Genomic DNA, 26,460 nt, shown 5'->3' with positions numbered 1-26,460 from the left:
AAGGTCAGTGTAATTAAAATAAAAGTAATTTAATTACATTGACATTTTGTGGTGTCTGGTTTCCAAATTTCCATGGAATATTTAGGCTGTCCTTGATGTAATTTCAAGATTGTTTAAACTAAAGCAAAAAAAACATGCAAGCATGTTACCATTTGATTCATGCAATTTGCCTTTTTGTTGCAATATAGAACTAGAATTAAGTCCAAACTTGGCAGATACAGTTTACAAAATTTGCTTTCGCAATGATTACAAATTATGATCAAAGAAATTGGCTCAATCTAATAGGATCTGCACAAATTTAAAAGAATCTTAATAGTCCAGAATATCTATACTTGAGATATTTCTGTAGGTCACTCACACTAATGAGGTGCCACTGTAACTAATGAAATGGACAAATAAGTCTAAAAGCCTCTGACACATAGCAATTGTTATATTCCACAGGATGCCCTAATTACTATGTGTTTGCATGTTTGTGTGATTTGATATGTGCTTCATTTCCTCCATTTTTTTTTTATTTTCTCCTGCCATTGATCTAAAATAATAATCAGAAGCTTTTGTTGTAAAATTCGCCAGTGCTGTCACCTGTTCTCTCTGAATATGCTGACTTGCTTGCATATAGTTCCATCTGCACAAGAAGCCCTGAAGTGGCCACTTTTCCAATGTGAATCTGGACACAGTCAACACGCTATTTGAATGTGGAGGCAAGAGTTGTCTGAGCACAATTATGTGTTTTTCTCCTCCATGCCATTCCATTTCACCTCCAATCAGCCATCATGCTTTCCAGCAGGATAGCAATCCAGAGTGGGAACCTTGGCTTTGCTCAGCCCAGGGTGAAGCCCTTACCCCCACCATCATTTTCGACCTCCAGGATTAAAACTGCCTTCTGATCTCTATGACACCACATAGTTTTGAGCCACTATCAGTATTTTTGAGATATATCATGGAAAAGGGCTGCATAACAAATTTGAATGTAATCACATCACTTTTTTTCTTTAAAGAAGCGTCAAAGATAAACTTCTGCATTATGTGGTAGTAATGATATAAATGAGACAGAATTGTCTTGTGTGAAAATCTGTCATTGGGATACATTCTTTAAAAATAACGACTGATTTGAAGTGCCAGAAACTGATGTTTGGACTGTTGTCCTTCTCATTGTTTAGATTTAAGTGAATACGTCTGATTGTCAGAAATGTAAATTTAGCTGAAAAGATAATCTAGTTGTATGATAGTGATTTCTGTACAAAAAAATTTTTTCTTTTATTAATAATGTGGATTATTTATCGTGTTTTCTACTTTGTGTCTGAGTGTCTTCGCCGAGACTATGAGTCCGTTGTGGACTTGTAGACATGATTTTTGTTAATTGTGCTGCACAAGTTTGTCTATATGTTCATATCTGACATCAACACTGGTTTCTGATGAAGGTTTATTGAATCACGCGCTGGACACATGAAGCTAGAGTTCAGTAGGGAATTGAGATACAGTTGTTACTTCAATCTTGAGTTGATTCTGATAATCCTAAAGACGAGGGATACAATCTACTTCTGGTGACTATGAAAGCATACTTCTTTTGTTTTATATTTCCTTTTGAATAACTTGATAACTGAATTTCATTGATTGCAACACCCAGAAGTGTTGCTTTCATTGATCCTTTGGCTTGGAAATATTTGTGAAATTCAGGACAGTTGCATGTACAAGTACTCTCAAAGTTTTGAGCCAACTGAATGCAAATATTTGTTGAAAACTCTTGGAAAAATTGTGTTGGCTCCAGAAATTTCACTTCTTTGTTGAATTTTAGTTCTACTTCCATGTTTTGCTATTTCTACATAATTAATTTTGAAATCTTTAACCTCTTAGCTGAATCTCTGAAATGATTTTGGTCTTTTCACACTTGACAAATTTCAAGAGATGAGGGAAAAGTGCTAAAATTATTTTGACTCAAGGTGGTTGTATACTTAAATGCATTTAGTTGATTACAGTTTTTCTCAGCACTAAAAGTATTCCTCTCCTCCTGTAAAGTCAAACAAGTTCACAATTTCATGGTGCTTAGTTAAATAGCCTCTTATGAGGTTTGAGTAACCCATATCCAAAGTAAAATGTGAACCTATAGTAGACTAAAAGGCAAATGTCATGTCCACTCCCTTCTGAACAAATGGTAAATCCTGAAGTTTTGGCTTAACAGTGGAGAAGCTATGGAGGAGAAGGCACGATCTTGCTATTTTCTGGATGTGTCCAGTAATTCAGTTTTCTTGTCAAATGTACTGTTTTATTTTTAAATTTGCCCAAGCACACTGTCATTTTGACCTACCTATAGTGCTTGCTCTGTATCCATGTGAGAAATTTTCTGGGCTTCCTGCTGTAGCCTGGCAATGCATCCATCCCCACCAATTCGTTTGTGTGTGTTGAAAGGTTATGGGAAATTTCTGAAAACCCAGTAATGCATTCACCAAAACAGAATTGAGAAATTTTCCAGAAACTAATTTCCTGACTTGGCTTATTGCTAGCGACAGATCGACATGGCAGTTGCTGGTTTGATTAAGCATGTGACATCTAACCTGGAAAGCCTTAGCAGCGTAACTACAGATAACAATATTCCAAAAAGTCTCAAATACAACTGCAGTTAGTCAAACAAAAGAGACTTAGTGTCATGTACTGTCATGTATTGTACATATCAAGAAAATCCTGTCGGTGTACTGTAATTGAATTTTTTTTAATTAAAGCATTGTTATCTATCTAAAGTAGCTAAATATTCAGCTTGTTGCTGCTATTGATTCATATATCATATTATATTTGAAAGACATCACTTAACCTTTCATAAATCATGGAGTTCAAATGTGTTTGCATTTTGATATCTAATTCGCTGTGCTACACATAATGCTTATTGGAGATTCTGAGATTTAAGATAACAGCAGCATTCCAGTTTTGTGTTCCCTGTCCCTGTTTCTGGACTCATTAGTGTGGAGTGGCCCTAGCCTCTTAAGCTAATTGTACTTTTAAAAAAAATACAATTAGAAAACCAGTTTACAAATAAAATTATAGAGAGGTACTGTTTCCATCAACCAGAAGTTTTGTTTCATTAAATAGAATGAAACTAGTTATTTTGCCTTAAAATTGCTAAGAAAATATTTCATTGCCATCTCAACTCCTTGACTTGCAGGAAGAAGATGAAGTTCCAGATGATGAGACCCTGAATCAAATGATTGCTCGTCATGAAGAGGAGTTTGAACTGTTTATGGTAATTGCACAGAATTGATTTATTGTCAAAAGTTCAGATTTTGGTTTATAATTGTGCTACCATAGTGTACGAGAGGAAAGGGTATCTTTCATTTGGTTAGTCACTTAACGCTGCATGAGTATTGAGATTTCACTGAAGTAATTATGGATTATTTATTGATCCATATAACAATCTCTGGCAGTCTTCTATATTTTCAAGGTCAGAAGATGCTAATATTCCTAATGAAGGGTCAGAGGTGGGGGTAAAAGAGGGGGGTGTGTGGCTTTGCTTGTCAAAGATAGTATTACAGCGGTGGAAAGGAAGATGGACGAAGATTTGCCATCTGAGGTAGTTTGGGTTGAGGCTAGGAATAGGAGAGGTGAGGTCACCCTGTTAGGAGTCTTTTACAGGCCTCCTAATAGTCCTAGAATCGTTGAAGAAAGGATTGCGAAGATGATTCAGGAGAAGAGTGACAGTAATAGGGTGGTTGTTATGGGGGCTTTAACTTTCCTGATATTGATTGGGAAAGCTATAGCTCAAGTTCGTTAAATGGGTCAGTGTTTGTCCAATGTGTGCAGGAGAGTTTCCTGACACAATATGTAGATAAGCCAACAAGAGGTGAGGCCATACTGGATTTGGTTCTGGGTAACGAACCAGGCCAGGTATTAGAACTAGAGGTAGGTGAGCACTTTGGGGACAGTGACCACAATTCGGTGATTTTTACTCTAGTGATGGAGAGGGATAAGTGTGTACTACAGGGCAAGAGTTATAGCTGGGGGCAGGGAAATTATGATGTGGTGAGGCATGACTTAGGATGTGTGGATTGGAAAAGTAGATTCCAAGGCAAGAGCGTAATTGATATGTGGAACTTGTTCAAGGAGCAACTATTGAGTGTCCTTGATAAGTATGTACCTGTCAGGCAGGGAGGAAAGGGTCGTGTGAGGGAGCCGTGGTTTAATAAGGAATTGGAATCCCTTGTTAAATGGAAGAGGGCGGCCTTTGTAAAGATGAGGCGTGAGGGTTCAATTGGGGCGATTGAGAGTTATAAGGTAGCCCGGAAGGACCTGAAGAGAGAGCTAAGAGCAGCAAGGAGGGGACATGAAAGTTCCTTAGTTGGTAGGATTAGGGAAAACCCTAAGGCTTTCTATAGGTATGTTAGGAATAAAAGAATGACTAGGGTAGGAATAGGTCCAATCAAGGATAGTAATGGGAAGTTGCGTGTGGAGTCTGAAGAGATTGGGGAGGCACTGAATGAATACTTTTCGTCAGTATTCACTCAGGAACAGGACATTGTTGTCGATATGAATACTGAGGCACGAATAAGTAGAATGGATGGCTTTGAGATATGTAGAGAAGAGGTGTTGGAAATTCTGGCAAGGGTGAAAATAGATAAGTCCCCTGGGCCTGATGGCATTTATCCTAGGATTCTCTGGGAAGCAAGGGAGGAGATTGCAGAGCCATTGGCCTTGATTTTTGTGTCCTCTTTGTCTACAGGAGTAGTGCCAGAGGACTGGAGGCTAGCAAACGTGGTTCCCTTGTTCAAGAAGGGGAGTAGGGATAATCCTAGTAACTATAGGCCAGTGAGTCTCACTTCTGTTGTGGGCAAAGTCTTAGAGAGAATTGTAAGGGATAGGATTTATGCACATCTGGATAAGAATAATGTGATCAAGGATAGTCAGCACGGTTTTGTGAAGGGCAGGTCGTGCCTCACAAACCTTATTGAATTCTTTGAGAAGGTGACTAAGGAGGTAGATGAGGGGAAAGCGGTAGATGTGGTATATATGGATTTTAGTAAGGCGTTTGATAAGGTCCCCCATGGTAGGCTACTGCAGAAAATACAGAGATATGGCATTGAGGGTGAGTTGGAGGTTTGGATTAGGAATTGGCTGGCTGGAAGAAGACAGAGGGTAGTAGTTGATGGCAAAGGTTCATCTTGAAGTGCCGTCACTAGTGGTGTTCCGCAAGGATCTGTTTTGGGACCATTGCTGTTTGTCATTTTTATAAATGACCTGGAGGAAGGGTTAGAAGGTTGGGTGAGCAAGTTTGCGGATGATACGAAAGTCGGAGGAGTTGTAGACAGTGAGGAAGGATGTGGCAGGTTACAGCGGGATATAGAGAAGCTGCAGAGCTGGGCAGAAAGGTGGCAAATGGAGTTCAATGTAGCTAGGTGTGAGGTGATTCACTTTGGTAAGAGTAACAAAAAGATGGGGTACTGGGCTAATGGTCGGATACTTGGTAGTGTGGAAGAGCAGAGGGATCTTGGTGTCCATGTACACAGATCTCTGAAAGTTGCCACCCAGGTAAATAGTGCAGTGAAGAAGGCATATGGCGTACTGGCTTTTATTGGTAGAGGAATTGAGTTCCGGAGTGCTGAGGTCATGCTGCAGTTGTATAAGACTCTGGTGCGGCCGCATCTGGAATATTGTGTGCAGTTTTGGTCGCCATACTATAGGAAGGATGTGGAGGCACTGGAACGGGTGCAGAGGAAGTTTACCAGGATGTTGCCTGGTATGGTAGGAAGATCCTATGAGGAAAGGCTGAGGCACTTGGGGTTGTTTTCATTGGAGAAAAGAAGGTTTAGGGGTGACTTGATAGAGGTGTACAAGATGATTAGGGGGTTAGATAGGGTTGACAGTGAGAACCTTTTTCCACGTATGGAGTCAGCTATTACAAGGGGGCATAGCTTTAAATTAAGGGGGGGTAGATATAGGACTGATGTTAGGGGTAGGTTCTTCACTCAGCGAGTCGTAAGTTCATGGAATGCCCTGCCAGGAGCAGTGGTGGACTCTCCCTCTTTATGGGTATTTAAGCGGGCATTGTATAGGTATATGGAGGATAGTGGGTTAGTGTAGGTTAGGTGGGCTTTGATCGGCGCAACATCGAGGGCCGAAGGGCCTGTACTGCGCTGTATTCTTCTATGTTCTATGTTCTAATGCTATTGAAAGCGAGAGCACAGATGTAGTGTTTCCACATGGAATGGAAAATAAAGGATTAACTCTTGTGATTTTAACAACTTCTGTGATCAAATACAAATGGCATTGTTGCCAACCATGTGTTTGGGAGCAAAAAATAGCTTTTAATAGCTGCAGTTTGCATAGAGGCCTGGAAGACATTCAATTTTAGAAGCTCGCATTGGGAGAATGCAACTTTGAGCCGGGCTGAATAAATGTTTGTTTATTTCCAAATCCATTGGTATCTGGGTTTAAAATGCCTGCTGCTTAAACTATAGGCATTGCTACCTTCTGTGATTTCACAGTTTGTGGTTTAACTGTATACTGGAAATTTCTGCTGGTATTATGGACAAGGTATAGTACAATGATTCACCAGTCCTCCATTATCTCTGTTGCTACATAATGTTGTATGAGAATGAGTAACAAAAAGGTGTGGCAGGGGTCTGGAATTAAATGACTTGCATGACTGCTAATGTGTTTCTATAACTGGACTAAACACCTTGAGTTTAAAAGGTTGGGTATCAGCATATCTTACCAATGTTCTTTACTGTGTCTGTGATCTACATTCATCAGGTGTGAAATATCAATAGTGAGGCCCTTCAGTCAGTTTCCATTCTCAGTGAAGTTTAAGTAATGGTAGACTAACTGGTGTGCTGGCCCATGCGTCATTTTTGTTGTGAGGTGGTGCTTGGTTTCCTGTATTTCTAAGGAAAAAAACTTGATCAATTGGGTTACTGGGACCTGATTGATCAATTTTAGCAAAAAAAAACAAAATATTTCCGCATTAAGTCAGCCAGTAATCCAGGCAATGTGATCCTGTTAAGGATCAGTCTCCATTAATGGCTATTCACTGTCCCAGTTATCCATTCCTTTCTGTCCAACTGTTCTTCTCTCTCACAGGGCTCTATCCCCAACTATCACTCACCCACCTCATCCTCTTTTTTTTCTTCTTTCCCATCCCGTCTTTTGCATAAAAACTGATATTTTCCTAGCTACCATCCGTTTTGAGGAGAAGTCACTGGGCCCCGAAACGTAACTTTGATTTCTCTTCACAGGTGCTGCTAGATCTGCTGAGCTTTTCCAGCAACTTGTGTTTTTGGTCCTCTTAGGGTTTAGCTGCTTTTTGATATTGCTGATTGGCAGAAGTGGTCTCACTGCTCTTAGATTACAACTGATCAGTGTAAACCATACACCTGTGGAAGAAGAGGAGGGGAATTTATAGGCAATGGTTTCCCATGTCCCTGCTTCCTCTTTCCTCTAGATGCTGGTGGACATGAGTTTGGAACGTTCTGTCTAAGAGCATTAGTAAATTTCTTGTCAATGTATTCTTTGCTCCTACCATGCTGTTCGTGGAGGAAGTAAATATTTGTGGATGTGGTGCCAGTTAAGTGACTACTTTGTCTTAGGTGGTGTTAGCTTCTTGTGTGGTTGGAGCTGTACTCATCCAGGCAAGTGGGGAGTATTCCATTACATTGCTGACTTGTGTCTTGAAGATGGTGAGGGGAGTCGGGAGGTGAGGTACTTTCTGCAGGATTCCTTGCCTCTGACCTGCTCCAGATGCCACAATGTTTATATGGATAATTTAGTCTGGTCAATGGTAAGCTTCCAGGATGATGATAGTGGGGGATTCAGTGATCATAATGGCATTGGATGTCGAAGGACAATGGTTGGATTCTGTCTTGTTGAAAATAGTCATTGCCAAGTACTTGTGTGGTGTGGATGTTAGTTGGTATTTGTCATTGTCCTGGCCTTGCTGCGTTTGGTTTGATTTTATTTGATTTGATTTATTGTCAACGTGGATTGCTTCAGTATCTGAGGAACCATGAACGATGCTGAATGGTGTGCAATAATCAGAGTGCAATCACTTCTGACATTATGATGAAGCAGCTGAAGATGGCTGGGCCTAGGGCACTACCTTGAGGAACTCCTGCAGAGATGTCCTGGAGCTGAGATGACTGACTTCCAATAACTGCAACCATCTTCCTATGTGCCTGGTGTGACTGCTACCAGTGGGTAATTTTTCTCCTCAATTCCTGTTAACTTCAGTTTTGCTTGGGCTCCTTGATGCCACATCTGGTCAAATGCAGTCTTTATGTCAAGGGCTGTTACTCTCTCCTCACCTCTGCACTTCAGCTCTTTTGTCTATGTTTGAACTAAAACTATAATCACGTCAGGAGCTGAGTGGCCCTGGCGGAACCCAAACTGGGCATCGCTGAGCAGCACTGTTGATCAACCCCTCTCATCCATTTTATTGACGGTTGAGAGTAGACTGATAAGGTGGTAATTGGCCAGGTTGGATTTGACCTACCTTTTTTGTGTACAGGACATATTTGAGCAATTTTCAAATTGCCTGGTAGATGCCAGTGTCGTAACTGTGCTGGAATAGTTTGGCTCAGGGTCTGACAGATTCTGAATGTCTGTAATGTTGGAATGTTATCGTTTTGCAGTGTCTACTGACTTCAGTCATTTTCATTGTTATCATATGAAATGAATTGAATTGTCTGAAAACTGGCATCTGTGATGTTGTGACTTCTGAAGGAGGTGGACATAGAGCATTTTGCACTTTTGCATGAAGCTTATGGCAAATGTTTTGGCCTTTTCTCTCACTTTTTGACATTTTTAGCATTCTTGAAGGAGGAGCGAGGTAGCTGGTTCACCAATTACTATGCCACAAAAATATTGTGATTATAGTTTGCCCCGGTCACTTTGAGGGTGGTGGAAGTGTTATCAAATTGCAAAGACAGTGGGTAAACTTGATTTTATTAAATCCTATTCCCCTATCTACTCCCACTTTTAGCGCATGGACCTGGAGCGGCGAAGAGAAGATGCACGGAATCCAAAACGTAAACCACGACTGATGGAGGAAGATGACCTCCCATCATGGATTGTGAAAGATGATGCAGAGGTTGAGCGTTTGACTTGTGAAGAGGAGGAAGAGAAGATGTTTGGCCGTGGTTCACGCATGCGCAGGGATGTGGACTACAGTGATGCTCTTACAGAAAAGCAGTGGCTCAGGGTAGGTGTTGCATTTAACGATGTTTCTAGAATTACTGCTCATCTTCCTGTGATCAGTTGTACATGGTTCAAATAATTTTTGTTAAAAAGCATACTCATAACAAACAGCTGCATGATAAGGAAACTGATTTGCCTTTCCTCATTTGAATAAATTGAAGAGAAATGATAGCTCGTTCTGCAAAATTGTTTTCGTCCTAAAAATAGCTCTTCCTGCTTCATAGGTATGTTTTCACATTTCCATGGTTAAATTCAAAAGAATCTGGCATATTTGGATATATTTGCAATAAAATCTAACTTGTTCAAATACACTGGGAAATCACCTAATTACTTGTCATTAGGTCAAGGTTTTGTGTTACATTTTTCTTCATGTAACGATGGAAAAAGAGAAAAATTAAAATTTAAAAAGATGTTACCGTTGAAGGCAGACTGTAATACATGAATAGAGGCAAATAGCTAAGGAGTTAAGGGCTTCAGGTTTGTCTTTACTGTCTTTCTGATCTGCCCTTTGCTCTCAACTCCTTGAACGTGCTTTTGCATCCAAAAGCCTTGCCTTTCTTCCCAGAATTCCACATTGAATCAGATTTTCACCCCATCATAGTACAAGTAATGACCCTAATGAAAGTTACAAATAGCATCCAGTAAAACCATAAACTGTTCTTCCTCACTCTTCAGGAATCATTCCTGCAGCCTTTGACACAGCTAACCATGCTAATATCCTTTAATACCCCTGCTCTGTAATCCAACAGCTTGGGTCTATATTTATCTAGTTCGTTATTGTTATAACCAGCGAATCATCTGCAATGATTTCTCTTCCTGCCCTCTCTCAATTACAACTTGTTTCCCTAAGGATCTATCCTTAGCACTTTCTTATTTCACAACTATATGCCATCCAGCAGTGGCATTCTGCTAAAACACTGCATCAGCTTCCAAACACTTAATGATATCTGCTCAATTTCTGACTTCTGTCTTGACAACTTCATTGTTTCTAATGTGTCACCTCTCTGAAAACTGGATGAACAGAGATTTCCTCAAGCTAAGTATTGGCAAACCTTTAATCCCCATCATCAACCCTGGTCCCTCACCACTGACACCATCCCTTTTTCTGGCAGCTGTCAAATTCATAACTTTGCCATTGGGGATGATCCTGAGATGAGCTACCAACAGGATATCTGTGCCTACTTCTCCTTCAATAATGTAAAATTGCCCAACTCCACACTTACCTGAGACTCAGCTATTGCTGAAACCCTCATCTATGCCTTTGTTACCCCTGGGCTCAACTCTGCCAACCCACTTGTGCCTAGTCATCAGTCTTCCAACCTACATTTTAGTTATGCTCATCCAAAGTTCTACATGTATCTGAATGTGCTAATATTATTCCTCTGTTATCGCTCTGCTCACTGTTCCTACTTTAGATATTTTTTTAAAAGAAAAGCCTTAATTTAAAAGCCATTTCCACGTTGTTTTTAAATTCTTGCAGTGTCAGTTCTCCGGATACCTGTCACAACTCTTATATCTACATTCCTTCAATCCCTGGTCTCTTGTGCCTCTGTGATGTTAACCTCTGAAATTCGATCCCTAACACCTCATTCTGTCTGCCTGTCTCTCCTTTTGAAGATGTTCCTTAAAGGTCAATTCTGACCAACACTACCTCCTTGTGTGGCTTATTTTTCAATTTTGTTTGATACCATTCCTTTGAGGTGGCTTTGATTTGTTTTACAACACTAAAGACAAGTTGTAACTGTGAGGTTGAACCTGCCTACCCTTTCTAAATGTCAAAAGAAAACCAGGTACAGTTTTTTTTTGAATAATAGGTCAAATTGTTTGATGTGGATGTTAGGCAGTTAAGAGACCATCTTCCTGAGAGGAATTTTGCATTTACTGTTTCAGAATTTTGCAAGTACAGGGTCTAGATAATTTGTGACAAATTGTTCCCTATTGTGAAATAAACGAATTGGATGGTATCTTTGAGCTTAGATTGTGAACCGTGTTGTTTTAGAAATCCCAAGCATTAAATGAACTCTTAAGATTTTCCACAAGCTTGCTTTAAAACTGAAGGCCTGAACTCTGGAATGATAGAAGGATTGCACCATTGACATGCAATCTTGCATCGTAAAGGTTTAGGACTTTCGGCTGAGTATTAATTACGGGGCTGTTAGAAATAAGTTAACTCTTTGTGAACTGAGATAACCAGGGATTCAAAATCCGTTGTGAGGTAACATTTTGATAGTTCATTTTTGTGAAGAAGAACAGAATAGAGGGCAGAATATAATTTGGAGACTTGTAACCTTGGCATTTCCTCTTGCTATTTCTCCTCGGTTGAAACTCATGGTTGCAACAGTAAGAGGGAATGAATGGACTCTATAGCTGAGGCAGAATGGTACAGTAATTTTAGAAATGAGATCTTCACAAAGTAAAGTTTCAAGGCCCAAGTATTAAAGGGTCAACTATCAACTGTACTCTGAACCTTTTCAATAAAGACTTCAATCTAGAATTTTGAACAGGAAAGTAAACTTGTAACATTTTTAGGCAATTGAAGATGGTAATTTAGAAGAAATGGAAGAGGAAATACGTCAAAAGAAAGCTAGAAAGCGCAGAAGAAATGTAGATAAAGATCCATCAAAAGAAGATGGAAAGAAGAAGAAAAAGAGAGGCAGACCTCCAGCTGAAAAGTTGTCTCCAAATCCACCAAGGATCACTAAACAGATGAATGCTATCATTGACACAGTTATTAACTACAGAGACAGGTAAAATAAGTTCCACCTTTACAAACTTGTTCTGGGGTGCTTGGTTTCAACAGATATTTCAATTGCCCTAAAATCCAAACTTTTTTTGAAATTGGTATTTAAACCATTGGGTTTCCATTGTCAGACTTGTATTGGTGAAAACATTAAATGAGATTTAAATAGCATCAGAAACCTTTAGAGTGATGAGCAAAGTATGTGATAAATACATAACAGTTTCATCAAAATTAATCTTAGTTGCAGCTCTGCTTGGAGGCCAGTTCTCAAGACAGCAGCCTTCAGTTCTCAGAGATTATAATGTTGCAGCAATAAATTAGGCTGTTATCCTGCTCTGGCCCTCCACAAGAACAACTCTGCAAATTCCACTATCCTGACTCTTCACTATGGTCATATGATTTTTTTTTAACAATGGTAACAAGGAAAGCAAGTCTCTTACTCCATTGATCTGTCTATACCCTCTTGAAGTCTATCAGCACCAGTAGTCTGTTCACAGTTCACAATATTAGGTTTTGTATCACCTGAAAATTCTGGAATTGTTTCCTTGTCATCCACGTCTTGATTATTAATATATGTCGCTAAAAGACAGTGGAACAGCACTGATGCATGGGCAACTGAACTTAGTACCTTCAAGTCCAAAAAGCACCACTTACTTCTACATTTTCTGTCACTCTTCATCTCTGTGCTGGTAGTTTATCCTATGCATTTTACCTGTTAGACAGCACTTTTACCAAATATCTTTTAGTAGTCCTTGTACACCTTAGCAATCTCATTACTATATCAACTTTCTCTGCTTCCGCATCAAAATGTAAATAAATCCCTTAAAACCAATTTGCCTTTCAAATGTCTGCACTGAAATTGATGCAACATACTGATATTTGGAAACAAATGTCTGCAATTTTCTTTCAGCCTGTTTCTGAAAGCTTGAGAGCGCACTGGTGTATATGCACAACTTTGTAGGATTTCAGTCTGTATCTCACCATATCTCTTAGTATGAAATTAATTATCTACCAAGTTTAGATTTTTGTGGGTGTTTGCAATGTTAGTGATTCACAAGTATATGACAGTCTGTTTGTGCTTCAAACTGCAGTTCCATATAATGCATCTGTTGTTAGTGATAAGAATTTTTGACTCCAACCAATCTGATTAAATGAACAAATTGTGCAAAAAAGTTATGATGCATGTTTGTAGCCTACAGGCAACATTACTATGCCTAGAACAATAGAGTAATAACAAGACACATGAAATATTGTGCATGCTATAATTCTGAAATTAAAACAAAATTATAGCAACACTCCATAACTTAGACACTATCTGATACGACGAAAGGCCATTGAGTTGAAAATGTTAATCCCCTCCCCCCCCCCCCCCCCACCACTGCTGGTCCTGCCTGACCTGCTGAGTATGTGTGCCATTTTCTTGTGACACAGAGCTGTAGATTGAGCAGAAATAAACATTGCAGTTAATGATAAGCAAAATGAGACCGCTCTAACAATGATATGGAATGCAGTAATGTATTCTTAGTTGAAATAAGTGAATGGCAGATATAGGCGCAGCTGGGATTTGAATTTTCTTACGTGTAAATTGTTGTCAATATATTGATGATGTGAGTTTGTGGAACTAACCTAGCTTCATTTCCTTTTGCCCTGAAACTAGCTTGAGCCGACAGCTAAGTGAGGTTTTTATCCAGTTACCTTCACGGAAGGAGTTACCTGAATACTACGAGCTAATCCGAAAACCTGTAGATTTCAAAAAAATTAAGGTGAGATGTATCATAAAGAAGATTATTTCCTGACTTGTTCTGAGATGACGCTGTAAGCTGGAGAGGTTGCTGTTTCAAACCAGGCAGTAGATTTATTCGACCTGTGTACACACTAATTGTATTAGAGTCACATATTTATATGTCTTGCAGTCATATTCATTTCATAGACTTCTCAAGCATTGTAAGGTTATAGGATAGAGTCATACAGCATGGAAACAGACCCTTCAATCCAACCAATCTATGCCAATCATATTCCCAAACTAAACTAGTCCCACCTGTCTGCTTTTGGCTCCAAACCTTTCCTATTTATGAACTTATCCATAAGTTGTTTAAATGTTATAAATAACCTGCATTCACCATTTTGTCTGGCAGTTCATTCACACACAAACCACTCTCTCTGTAAATAAAAACATTGTACCTCATGCCTTTTTTAAAATCTTTCACCTCTCACCTTAGAAATATGCCTCCTAGTTTTGAACTCCCCATCCTAGGGAAAAGATCTTTGTCATTTACTTTATCTATTCCCCACATAATTTTATAAATTCCAATAAGGTCAACTCTTAACTTCCTACACTCCAGTTAAAAAAAAGTCCCAGCCTTTCCAGTCTTTTTTTTAATATCTCAAACCCTCCGTTCCTGGCAATATCCTGGTAAATGTTTTATGAACCCTCTCCAGTTTAATAATATCCTTCCCATAACAAGACAAGTAGAACTGCATGCAGTACTCCAGAAGAGGCCTCACCATTATCCTGAGCAACCTCAACATGACGTCCCAACTCCTCTACTCAATGATTTGAGCAATGAAAGCAAGCATGCTAAGTGCCTTCTTAACCACCCCGTCTACCTGTGACGCAAATTTAAAAGAATTATGTACCTGAGTTCCTAGGTGTCTCTGTTCTACAACACTACCCAGGACTGTACCATTAATTGTATAAGTCCTAGCCTTGTTTGCATTGCCAAAGTGCAATATCTCTTACTAATCCAAATTAAACTTTATCTGCCACTCCCTTGCCAAGTGACCCAATTTAACAAGATCTCTGTAATCTTAGATAATTGTCTTCACCGTCCACTATACCATTAATTCTGTATAACTGCAATGATTACAGGTTTTCCATCCTCCCAGATGTGTCTCTGGTTAGTGTATTATAAAGCCAAACACTCCTATCCCAGTGCACATTTCTCAATGCTATGTTCTTTTGACCTAGAGTCTTGACAGTATGCATTGCTGAACAATGCCATTCTTTGTGTTTGAGACAGCATCCCATTCCACCCCACCAGCCAGTACAGTCCATTCATCCTGAGGTTAAATGATCCTTTTGACTCTCCAGTATTAACAGGGTCACTCTTCCCTATATGTTGCAGAGGAGTTTCCCCAACCCATCTATTACTACAACCCTTCACTGGATTGCAATGCTTCCTAGCATATATAGATGTTCTGATGAAAATGTCCATTTATGTTTATTAGGGTATTTATCTGTTTGTCTGTTCTGTTTACTGAAGTTGGTCTGCTTCCAATGTTAAGAGTTTCAAGTGTAATATTCACATTACAATTCTGCTATCCCTTCATTGGTATTTTCAGCTTATTTATTTTACTATAATTCTTCTACTACACCCTTATACTTCCTGTATCAACTTCTCCTGCTAAACATTTATAGACAGTTAAATTTTCCTGTTTTTTTTCTTTTAAACTGACAAATCATCAGATTTTATTTTTATGCTGATTTGACTCAACATTGTGCTCTGCTACGGTGAACCTTCCCTGGACTACCTGTAACACTAATATACTTTTCATTAGCTAAGGGGACCAAAACTCTTCACAGTATTCCATCTGTCTGCCTTATATAGTTTTATCAAGACCTCATTCTTTTTCTACTGCATTCCTCTTGGGGCAAAAAAAAAGTGAATATTCAATTTGTCTTTCCTATTACTTGCTGAACATGTATGTTAGTTTTTTTGTGATTTATGCATGAGGGCTCCCAAATCCTTTGTAGTCTATAGCTTTCTGCAGTCTTTTTTTAAATAATATTCAGCTCTTTATTTTTCCAGCCAAAATGTGTGACCTCACATCCAGTTGCATTACATTCTATCTGCCAAGATTTTGCCCATTCATTTAGTGTTACAATATCCATCTGTATGCTGTCTCCTTCCTCAGCCCTTGATTTTCCATATATTCAGTGTCATTTGCAAACTTGGCGTAGTACTATTACGACACGGGGTAAACCCCTCTGCTGACTTAGATCAGCTACACAGAAAAAGTTCACCTCACGCTGTAATCTGTTCAAATTCAAGAGGCAAAAAACTATCCCGGGGTCACTATATAAAGTAAAAATTAACTATTTTATTCTTTAACACTAACAGAGAATATTAAAGCCAACAATTATTTACAACTCCTTTTCTCTTAAACCTATCTTTTACTTCCCACTCTACAGTACTAGTCCGATTTTTCAAAAATCCTAATTAAGGTTAACGAAAAAAATCACGTTTCAAAAACCAGTTAGCTTTGTTGATACTGCTTTGTAGACTTTCCTCTGTGGATTATCTCTCAGTCAGTTTCGATGTTCTGCTGCGCAAACTTCTTATAGACAGGTACCTTTCAGAGAGCTCTTCAATTAGCAGTCTATATTTATGGATGTCCCTGGCAGTTCTCCCCACTAACTGTCCAAAATATCTTTTTTTTTACCCCAAAACATGGGATCGTTTTATTGGTTTTCATATTATTGAAGTACTAAATTCAAATTTGATTAGATTTTGCTATCTTGGGGCATAATTTAAACTGGCCGAATTTGAATTTATTTTTGTTTCATGGCAACGCAGCTACAGCTGTTTGTTTCAACCAAGTGTTACATTCTTACTTTGATCCGGACTCTCTGTACTTTGTCAGTCCTTGCTAGCTTTTCAACTCCAAGGTCCAGTACACCTCTGTATACCTTCATCCAAGTCATGAGTATATATTGTAAATAATTGTAGCCCCAGCATTGATCAGTGTGACACTTTGCTAATTACAGGTCACCATCCTGAAAAAGCCAGCTTTATCCCACCTGTCTGCCTGCTATTAGTTAGCCAATCCTCTATCCATGCTAATATGCTACTTCCAATCACAGGCTTTTATCTTATTAGGTACCTTATCAAATATCTTATGAAAATCTGAATATATTTCATCTGCTGTTTCCTCTTTGTCCTGCTTGTTACCACAAAGAATTCTAATCAATTTTTCAGGAATGATTTCTCCTTCATGAAGCCATTCTGACACTGCTTGATCATACGTTTCTAAATGCTCTATTGTATTCTTTATTATAGACTCTTGCATGTGTTGAGCTAACTGGTGTATGGTTCCCTGTTTAATAACTCCTTCCCTTTTTAAGATGTTGGTGTGACCTTGGATTGAAATACTCTGTCCCTTCCTGATACACCTTTGCTTTGTTACATCTGCCCAAGCTTGATCTGTCACTCCCTTTGTTTAGAGCCATCTGCAGTTTCCTCATCATATGCTTTGCCGGAACACTGCCCAGAACCGATCAGGTGTAGACTGTGCCAACGCTACTGTCTCCTTTTCAAACGTTTGGATCATAGTGCCCCTGAACCAGAATCCACCTTTCCCACACCACTCCTGTTTAGCCATATTTGTTTTACTAATCTGTGTTCACTGGCAGTAGGCGCACAGCTATGGTAGTTATCCAGAGATTCTTAGCTCTAAATTTTGCTTTTTAATTTAGTGTCGAGATCTTCCTATTGACCAAGCAGAAACTCTTTCCTAGCCCTGCCAATGTTGGTATCTGCAAGCACTGTGACAGCTAGATCCTCCTCTCCCACTCCACTTTCTTATTGAGCCCTGATATCCTGAACCCTCAGTTACCCTAGTCAGTCCGTTTCTTATCTGTATAACCCCTGCTTTCATCCAAGCATGTGAGCACTTCCAAACTTGCTACAATCCAATCCCTTATCTTATTTATTGTCACGCCCTCCTGCCACTTTCTATTGATGGAATCACACTGTTCTATCCTAACATATTCTCCTCAATCACCTGATGGAGGAACAGTGCTCCGAAAGCCAGTGCTTCCAAGTAAACCTGTTGGACAATAACCTGGGGTTGTGTGATTTTTAACTTTGTACATCCTAAAATATGTTTGTTTGATTTTTGCTTATGATTTCAGATGTACTGTTCACACCTTGATCAATAAGCTTCTTGCTCATTTGACTGATATTTCATAGATTTATTAAATATGTGGTGAACAAGATAATTTATAAAGTATGGTATGCTTGAGAATCTAAAATTTTCATAGTTCTGAACACCAGTCTTTGCAAGTCCAACGCTCATGCAACAGCCACTTTATATATATATTTTTAATATATATAAGGAACTGCGAATGCTGGAAATCTGAAATACAAGCAGAAGTTGCTGGAAAAACTCAGTTCTGAATTGGGGTCAATGAATGTGAAATGTTAGATCTGCTTTCTCTTCACAGCTGCTGTCAGACCTGCTGAATTTTTCCAGTAATTTCTATTTGTGTTTTTTTTGTATATTATTCTAAATCCTTAACCATTTCTGCAAAATACGAATATGCAAAAGTTGAGCAGCAACTTCACATGAGGGGATCCAGGGGAAAAATACAGCATCTGTAGTATTTTGTTTTTGTGAGGAAAATTTACTTCAACTTTTCCTTAGTCAATTAGTTTAATCAATTAGCTGATTTTCTTGAATATTCCCCCATTTTGGCTAAAGAGATAAGTGCAACTTAAGTTTTGCCTTATCGAAAGTAGCTTCTTGTATAGTATCATTTATATTTTATCCCAGGGAACCTTTCATTTTAAGTTTGTCTTTAATTCTAACTAATGCAGATCCAATCAATATTTCTGATTCCTGATGAAGGGCTTTGGCCCAAAACATAGATTCTCCTGCTCCTCAGATGCTGCCTGACCTGCTGTGCTTTTCCAGCACCACACTCTCGACTCTGATCTCCATCACCTGCAGTCCTCACTTTCGCCCAATCAATTTTAAGTCAAGGCATTCAGATGTATAGCCATATTTATTGGACTGTTTTCCCTGAAACTTGCCAGCACTCATTAGATTCTTGAAACTTTGGAACCAATGTACACTTGACACATCTACAATTTCCTCATTACTTCATCCCTGAAACTGACCACTGCTGCAGGGTCAGCTTTAATTAAACAATTCAGTGTGGTTACACCTCTCCATTTTACTTGTTCCTTCCTGCATAACAAGCTAAAGGTAATAACCCATCTGCAATATAAAGAATCATAAATGCCTATAGCACAAAAGTAATGTTTGTACTGTCTCCCTGAAAGAGCACTTCACCAAGTGTCACTTCCCTCTCTTGTTCCCATAACTTTGCACTTCCTTTTAAGATAATTCATTTCCCCATTGGATGCCTCCATCACACTTCCAGGCTTTGTACTCCAGAACCATAAGTACTTGATGCGTGAAAAATCCTTTTTCCTCTTGTTACCTTTTGCCCATTGTTACATTTTACGTCCCCTCATCCTTGATCCTTCCCATAATGAGACTGTTTCTCTCATCTACTCAGTTCAGACCACTTGTGATTCTGAATAGCGCCTCTCAAGTCTTCTTTCAGCATTCTATGCTCCAAGGAGAATAAGTGGAATCATTTGGTCCGATGTAACTGAAGTTTTTCTTGGAACCATTCTTGTGAATCTCCACTGCATCATCTCTGATGTTTTCGTATCACTTCTAAAGTAGGGTGTCAACAACTGGGTTTTGATATTCTAATTGAAGCAGTGTTTATATAAATTTAACATGCTTTTTCTTGTACTTGCTTTTATTTATAAAACCAGGATGCTTTACACTTAGTTGTGCTCTGAGCCTGTCTCACCATCTGTATTGATTTTTGGGGATTTACACCCAGGTCCCTGTGTTCCTACACTCCTTTAGAATAGTGCCCTTTGATTTTGTATTTCTCCACATTATTCCAACCAAAATTAATCACTTCTCTGTATTAAATTTCATCTTCCACTTATCCACCCCTTCCACCAGTCTGAAGTAACTTCTGCCAACCACACAGAGTTGCAGTATTTGCAAGCAGCTTATCATCCACAAATTGAAATTGTCCCCAATATTCCAAAAGTGTGGTGGTAGAAAATCACAGCAGGTCAGGCAGCATCTGAGGAGCAGGAAAATTGATATTTCAGGCAAAAGCCCTTCATCAGGAATAAGGCTGGGAGCCTCAGGCGTCCACCCCGAGACTCCCAGCCTCATTCCTGATGAAGGGCTTTTGCCCGAAACATCGATTTTCCTGCTCCTCGGATGGTGCCTGACCTGCTGTGATTTTCCAGCACCACTCTAATCTAGACTCTAATTTCCAGCACCTTCACCCAATAATCCAAAGTCTTGGGGTTTAATGTATGCAAGAAACAGCAGTGATCCTAACACCACCTGGGGGATCTCCAGTATAAGCGTTACTCCAGTCTAGAAAACCTTCTTAGCCTCTGCTTTCAGGTTCTCTATCACGCTATCAAATTTGTGTCCATGTCGCTAGTGTCCCTTTTACTCTCCAAGCTCTACCTTTGCTCATAAATCTGTTGTGTAATACTTTGAGATTCTTTTGACGTGCATTTGTAATAGGTATTGCTGTCATTAGCCCACACTGTTACCTCATCAAAGAAAACTCCCAAGTTAGTTGAACACAATTTGCCCTTTATTAACACACATCTAGTATGAAGAACTCCTGCAGTGATGTTCTGCGAATTAGCATTCAACAGCCATCACTGTCTTTTTGCTAGACTGCTACGAGTAAACCGTTTTCTCCTTGATTCTCATTGGCTTTAATTTTGCCAAGCTTTTTGGTACTATTCTCAGTCAAATGCCTTGATGCAGTCACTCTGTACTCTTTGCAGCTTTGACTCAAACATGGGCTAATGAAGTAATTAGGATAGATCGAAGAAGTTGAGACTGTTTTCTATTTGAAGAGAAGAAAGCAGAGAATTGATTTGATACAGATTTTCACAATCCCGAGCGGCCTGGGTAGAGTAGTTGGGGAGAAGCTGTTCCTAATTGTAACAGGGTAATGAGTGAGTGGGCATAGATGTGAAGTAATGTGCAAAAGAAGCAAGGGTGACATGAGAGAAACTTTTATCACCTGGCGATTAGTTGAGATATGGAATGTGCTGCCTGGAAATGTGGTGGAGGTAGGTTCAGTTGTGGCACTTGAGAATATTGGGTGATAATTTTAAATAGAAATGGTATGCAGGGACATTGGGAAAAGACTGGAGATTGGCAGTGTGTAAGAGAGCAAATGCAGGCATGATGACGAATAGCTGTCTCAAGCCCCTCCAAACCCTTCCTATTCGCATACCCATCCAGATGCCTTTTAAACGTTGCAATTGTACTAGCCTCCACCAATTCTTCTGGCAGCTCATTCCATACATGTACCACCCTCCTGCATGAAAAAGTTGCCCCTTAGGTCTCTTTTATATCTTTCCCCTCTCACCCTAAACCTAAGCCCTCTAGTTCTGGACTCCCCTACCCCATATTTTTGTCTATTTACCCTATCCGTGCCCCTTATGATTTAATAAACCTCTATAAGGTCACCCCTCAGCCTCTGATGCTCCAAGGAAAACAGCCCCAGCCTGTTCAGCCTCTCCCTATAGCTCAAATCCTCCAACACTGGCAACATCCTTGTAAATCTTTTCTGAACCCTTTCAAGTTTCATAACATCCTTCTGATAGGAAGGAGACCAGAATTGCGTGCAATATTCCAACAGTGGCCTAACCAATATCGTGTACAGCCGCAACATGATCTCCCAACTCCTATATTCAATACTCTGACCAATAAAGGAAAGCACTCCAAATGCCGCCTTCACTATCCAATCCCCCTGCGACTCCACTTTCAAGGAGCTATGAACCTGCATTGCAAGGTCTTTGTTCATTAACACTCCCTAGGACCTTGCCATTAAGTGTATAAGTCCTGCTAAGATTTGCTTTCCCAAAATGCAGCATCTCACATTTATCTAGATTAAACTCCATCTGCCACTTCTCAGCCCATTGGCCCATCTGATCAAGATCCCGTTGTACTCTGAGGTAAGGAGGAGACCACCTATGCTGTCCACTACACCTCTAATTTTGGTGTCATCTGCAAACTTACTAACTGTACCTCTTATGCTCGCATCCAAATCATTTATATAAATGACGAAAAGTAATGGACCCAGCACCGATCCTTGTGGCACTCCAATGGTCACATGCCTCTAGTCTGAAAAACAACCCTCCACCACCACCTTCTGTCTTCTACCTTTGAACCAGTTCTGTATCCAAATGGTGCGTTCTCCCTGTATTCCGTGAGATCTAACCTTGCTAACTAGTGTCCCATGGGGAGTCTTGTCGAACGCCTTACTGAAGTCCATATAGATCACATCTACCATTCTGCCCTCATCAATCCTCTTTGTTACTTCTTCAAAAAACTCGATCAACTTTGTGAGACACGCGCACACACAAAGCCATGTTGATTATCCCTACACCATGAACACGTTAGCTCTAATTTGAAGGTGTGTCTCATTGCTGTAGACTCTATCACCAAAGGAAATAGTTTCTCTGTCCATTTATCCAATAACCAGTATAACATCTCAATTGATTAACAGCTTGCTCCTGTATAGTCGAGGTTTTAATTTAATTTTTGTGCGAGTCTGCATTGCAGCATTAGAAAAGCCAATGTGTTCTGAGTTGCAGTAAGTGGAACTCGTGACTATAGCTTTATATAACTGTAATAGCCCCCTGAGGTATGTATGGGTGCAGAGAAAGAGATTACTTGAGATATGTTGCACAGGAGTTAAAAAGATACAGTAGAGTAATGGAAATGGCATTGAATCAACACAAGCTACAAAATTGAATAAATCTACCTTCAGCAATACGACTGAGAAACCACTACATTTTTATTTTCACAAAAACAACTGATTCATTCATTACCTTAAGAGAATTTGTGCCCTTTTAGTTTGATTTATGGCTGACTCCTGTATTCCATGTGATTTTCATTTATTGTCCTCAGAACAATGTGGGATGGGCATTAACTTCTGCTTTAGAGGTGTTTCCTATATCCTCAAAACAAATGCAAATAGAAAGGAATTGGGGTTCCTGCATATAGAATGCAGTAGATTGCATGACAGAACCATGTACCAAACTTTAAAATGGAGACAACACAGAAAAAGGATGGCTCAATCAATGAGTTAAGTAGATCGGAAAATCTGCTGGCGTACACCTTCATGCAGAGAAGGTTGAAAAATTGTCATCCCATTCCTTCCCTTTGTTGTGGTTCTGTTTGCCGAGCTGGGAATTTGTGTTGCAGACGTTTCGTCCCCTCTCTAGGTGACATCCTCAGTGCTTGGGAGCCTCCTGTGAAGTGCTTCTGTGATCTTTCCTCCGGCAGTTGTAGTGGTTTGAATCTGCCACTTCCGGTTGTCAGTTCCAGCTGTCTGCTGCAGTGGTCGGTATATTGGGTCCAGGTCGATGTGTTTGTTGATAGAATCTGTGGATGAGTGCCATGCCTCTAGGAATTCCCTGGCTGTTCTGTTTGGCTTGTCCTATAATAGTAGTGTTGTCCCAGTCGAATTCATGTTGCTTGTCATCTGCATGTGTGGCTACTAAGGATAGCTGGTCGTGTCGTTTCGTGGATAGTTGGTGTTCATGGATGCGGATCGTTAGCTGTCTTCCTGTTTGTCCTATGTAGTGTTTTGTCCTTGCATGGGATTTTGTACACTACATTGGTTTTGCTCAACACTACTATTATAGGACAAGCCAAACAGAGAACAGCCAGGGAATTCCTAGAGGCATGGCACTCATCCACCACAGATTCAGTCAATAAGCAAATCGACCTGGACCCAATATACCGACCACTGCAACTGACAGCTGGAACTGACAACTGGAAGCAGCAGAGACAAACCACTACAACTGCCGGAGGAAAGATCACAGAAGCGCTTCACAGGAGGCTCCCAAGCACTGAGAATGTCACCTAGACAGGGGACGAAACGTCTGAAACACATTCCCAGCTCGGCAAACAGAACCACAACAACAAGCACCCGAGCTACAAATCTTCGCACAAACTTTGAATTCCTTCCCTTTTAGCTTCAGTTGTTACATTCTCTGTCAGCATGTCATCTCTCCTCTTCCCACCCCACCTCAGTGAGACTGTCTGTTCTTTCCAGTCTGGCAGTTAGATGCACCTTTTGTTCTGCCATTGTAAGCAGCAAATGCTGGAGATCACAGCAGGTGAAGCAGCATCCATGGATACAAGCTAACGTTTTGAGTTGAAATTAATCTTCATCCAGCATTTGCAGTAATTTGTTCCTACATGGTTCTACTGTTCTCACGCTCCAATTAATTAATCTGAATTATCGATATCTTTCTCTTCCAGCACTTCCAACACACATCTGCCCCACAATTGCATAAATGCTGCCCCCTCCACACTTCACGTCAGCTCTGATGAAGAGTCATCTAGATTTGAACATTAGCTTGCTTTCTGTCCATGGATGTTGCCTGACCCGCTGTGATCTTCAGCATTTTTTGTTTTCAGTACAGATTCCAGCATCTGCAGTAATATGCAGGAAATTGGTTAGGGGTGTTTAAAATTGACATTTAGACCGAGATAAAGGCAAACCCTTTCCAGAAGGATCTACAACCAGAGGACATCAATTTTAGAGGAACCAAAGGCAACATGAGACAATTTTTTTTTTATTCAGCAAATGGTTATGACCTAGAATGATTGTAGAAGCCAATTCAACTTGGTTTTAGAAAGGAAATGTTTGCAGGGCTTTTGGAAAACAATGATGAAGTGGCACAAACTGGATTGCCCATGCAGAGAACTGCTGTGGACTCTGGCTGCCACGTTACTCTAATCATCCTATAATTCTCACATTATTAATTCCGTTAAATTTCTCTAGGACCGCATTCGCAACCATAAGTATCGAAGCCTGGGAGATCTAGAAAAAGATGTCATGTTGTTATGTCATAATGCTCAGACGTTCAACCTGGAAGGATCACAGGTCAGTCTTTCACTCCATTTAATATTAGAACTCTCAAAATCTATAGTGCAAATAAATAGTAATGTAAAGGTGGATTTTGTAATCTGAATTCGCAGCAGGGAAAGAGTTGTTGATACTGACTGTTTCATAAAATTGTATTCAAAGTTTATTTTTAAACGATAAAGAATTACAATGGTGCAGCATATACTGAAGTATACATGCTTTTTCCCCTGTAAATGGTCAATAATTCAAAGTGTAATGTGTAGAAATGTATTTTTGTAGAATAAAGCATTTGAGATTGATATAAATAATTTCATATATATCTTAAACTTCAACAGCTTACCAGGCAAGTTAACTGATTGGCCAAGATGTTGCCATAAGTAATATACCTGGGGATGTTGTTCCCCACATCACACTGTAACTGTCCTACCTTTTGGCTCCCTTGTTTGCTGAGGATTTATCTAGCTTTGCCTTTAAAGTATTTGGTGACCCTGTGACCAACTATCAATTGAAACCAATAATTAGGCTGGTCCCTTCAGCTGCCACAGTTACAATTTGTTTTCAGCTTGACTTGGTTCAGTTAAAGTCAAAGTGTGCACTGGAAAGCCATAGCCAGTCAGACCGCATCCAAGGAGCAGGAGCATTGATGTTTCGGGCATCAGCCCTTCATCAGGAATGTGGGGAGAGTTCCAGCCTCTCCTTACAACTCAAACCCGACAACATCTTTTATAAATGTTTTCTGTATTCTTTCTAGTTTAATAACATCTTTACTATGGCAAGGTGACCAGAATTGAATGCAGTATTCTAAAAGTGGCAATTTCCCCAAAGCAGAAACTTCAGGCTATAATCATCAGGCTTGTAACTTATTGCAGCACTGAGGGACAGTGGCACTGTTGGAAGTTTGCTGTCTTGTTTCATCCATTTAAAAACAACGAGGTTGTCAACCCGACTCTCCCTGCCCCCTCTCATGGGTCAGAGACCTAAGGTACGGTTTGAAGGGTTCACCCAGTTTCTTTTACAACATCAAGTCTAAGATCAGACTAACCTTCATTGTACTTCAAGAGTCATTTAAGTGTCCCTAATGTCTCTGACTCTACTACCACCACTGGCAGTGCACTCCACGCACCCACCACTCTGTAAAGAACCGATCTCTGACATCTCCCCTGCAGTAATGGTGTTGGTTGTTTCTCACTTGATATATGTGGAATATATCTCAGTTCAATATCCTTTTAAGTTGCAGTTATTGAGATCTGCAGCCCTGTACACTCAAAAATCATTTTTTTGTCTCCAGAAATAATACTGAAAATTAATAGGTTTATATCTAGAGCATTTTAAGTTGCTTTTTGTCAGAACACTTTTAATTTTGAAGTATTTAGAAAGTGAGTGCTTCAAACACAGTCTCTATAGCGATGCTTCCTCTGACCTTCTTAGTTGCGCTTCCTGTTAGTTGGAAATTTTATTACAGACTGAATTCTGCAGGTGTTGGGTAATTGGGAACCTTTCAATGTTAGAACATGGAAAAGTACAGCACAGACCAGGCCCTTCGACCCACTATGTTGGGCTGAGGATTAATCCTAATGTAAAATAAAATAACCTAACCTATACACCCCTCAATTCACTGCTATCCATGTGCATGTCCAGTAGTCGCTTAAATGTCCCCAATGACTCTGCTTCCACCACCACAGCTGGCAATGCATTCCATGCATTCACAACTCTCTGCTTAAAGAACCTACCTCTGACCTCTCCTCTATACCTTCCTCCTAATAACTTAAAACTATGACCCCTCGTACCAGTCAATCCTGCC

At 39.8% G+C, this 26,460-nt stretch overlaps 1 protein-coding gene across 6 annotated transcripts in view; it reads left to right on the top strand.

Moving 5' to 3' along the window:
• The window catches only part of smarca2 (SWI/SNF related BAF chromatin remodeling complex subunit ATPase 2), a 133,943-nt gene that overhangs the window by 92,906 nt on the left and 14,577 nt on the right, over nt 1-26,460 (top strand). For all 6 annotated transcript variants that reach the window (XM_072590663.1, XM_072590682.1, XM_072590672.1 and 3 more), the window contains 5 exons: nt 3,155-3,232; nt 8,960-9,178; nt 11,704-11,921; nt 13,572-13,677; nt 24,576-24,677. In XM_072590663.1, the coding sequence (XP_072446764.1) occupies nt 3,155-3,232; nt 8,960-9,178; nt 11,704-11,921; nt 13,572-13,677; nt 24,576-24,677 (723 nt within the window). The remainder of the gene's footprint in view (nt 1-3,154; nt 3,233-8,959; nt 9,179-11,703; nt 11,922-13,571; nt 13,678-24,575; nt 24,678-26,460) is intronic.

This window comes from Chiloscyllium punctatum, chromosome 2 (assembly GCF_047496795.1).
Source record: "Chiloscyllium punctatum isolate Juve2018m chromosome 2, sChiPun1.3, whole genome shotgun sequence".
NCBI lineage: Eukaryota > Metazoa > Chordata > Chondrichthyes > Orectolobiformes > Hemiscylliidae > Chiloscyllium > Chiloscyllium punctatum.
Note: the sequence above shows the minus strand (reverse complement) of the source record. Positions and strands in the feature narration are given on the sequence as shown.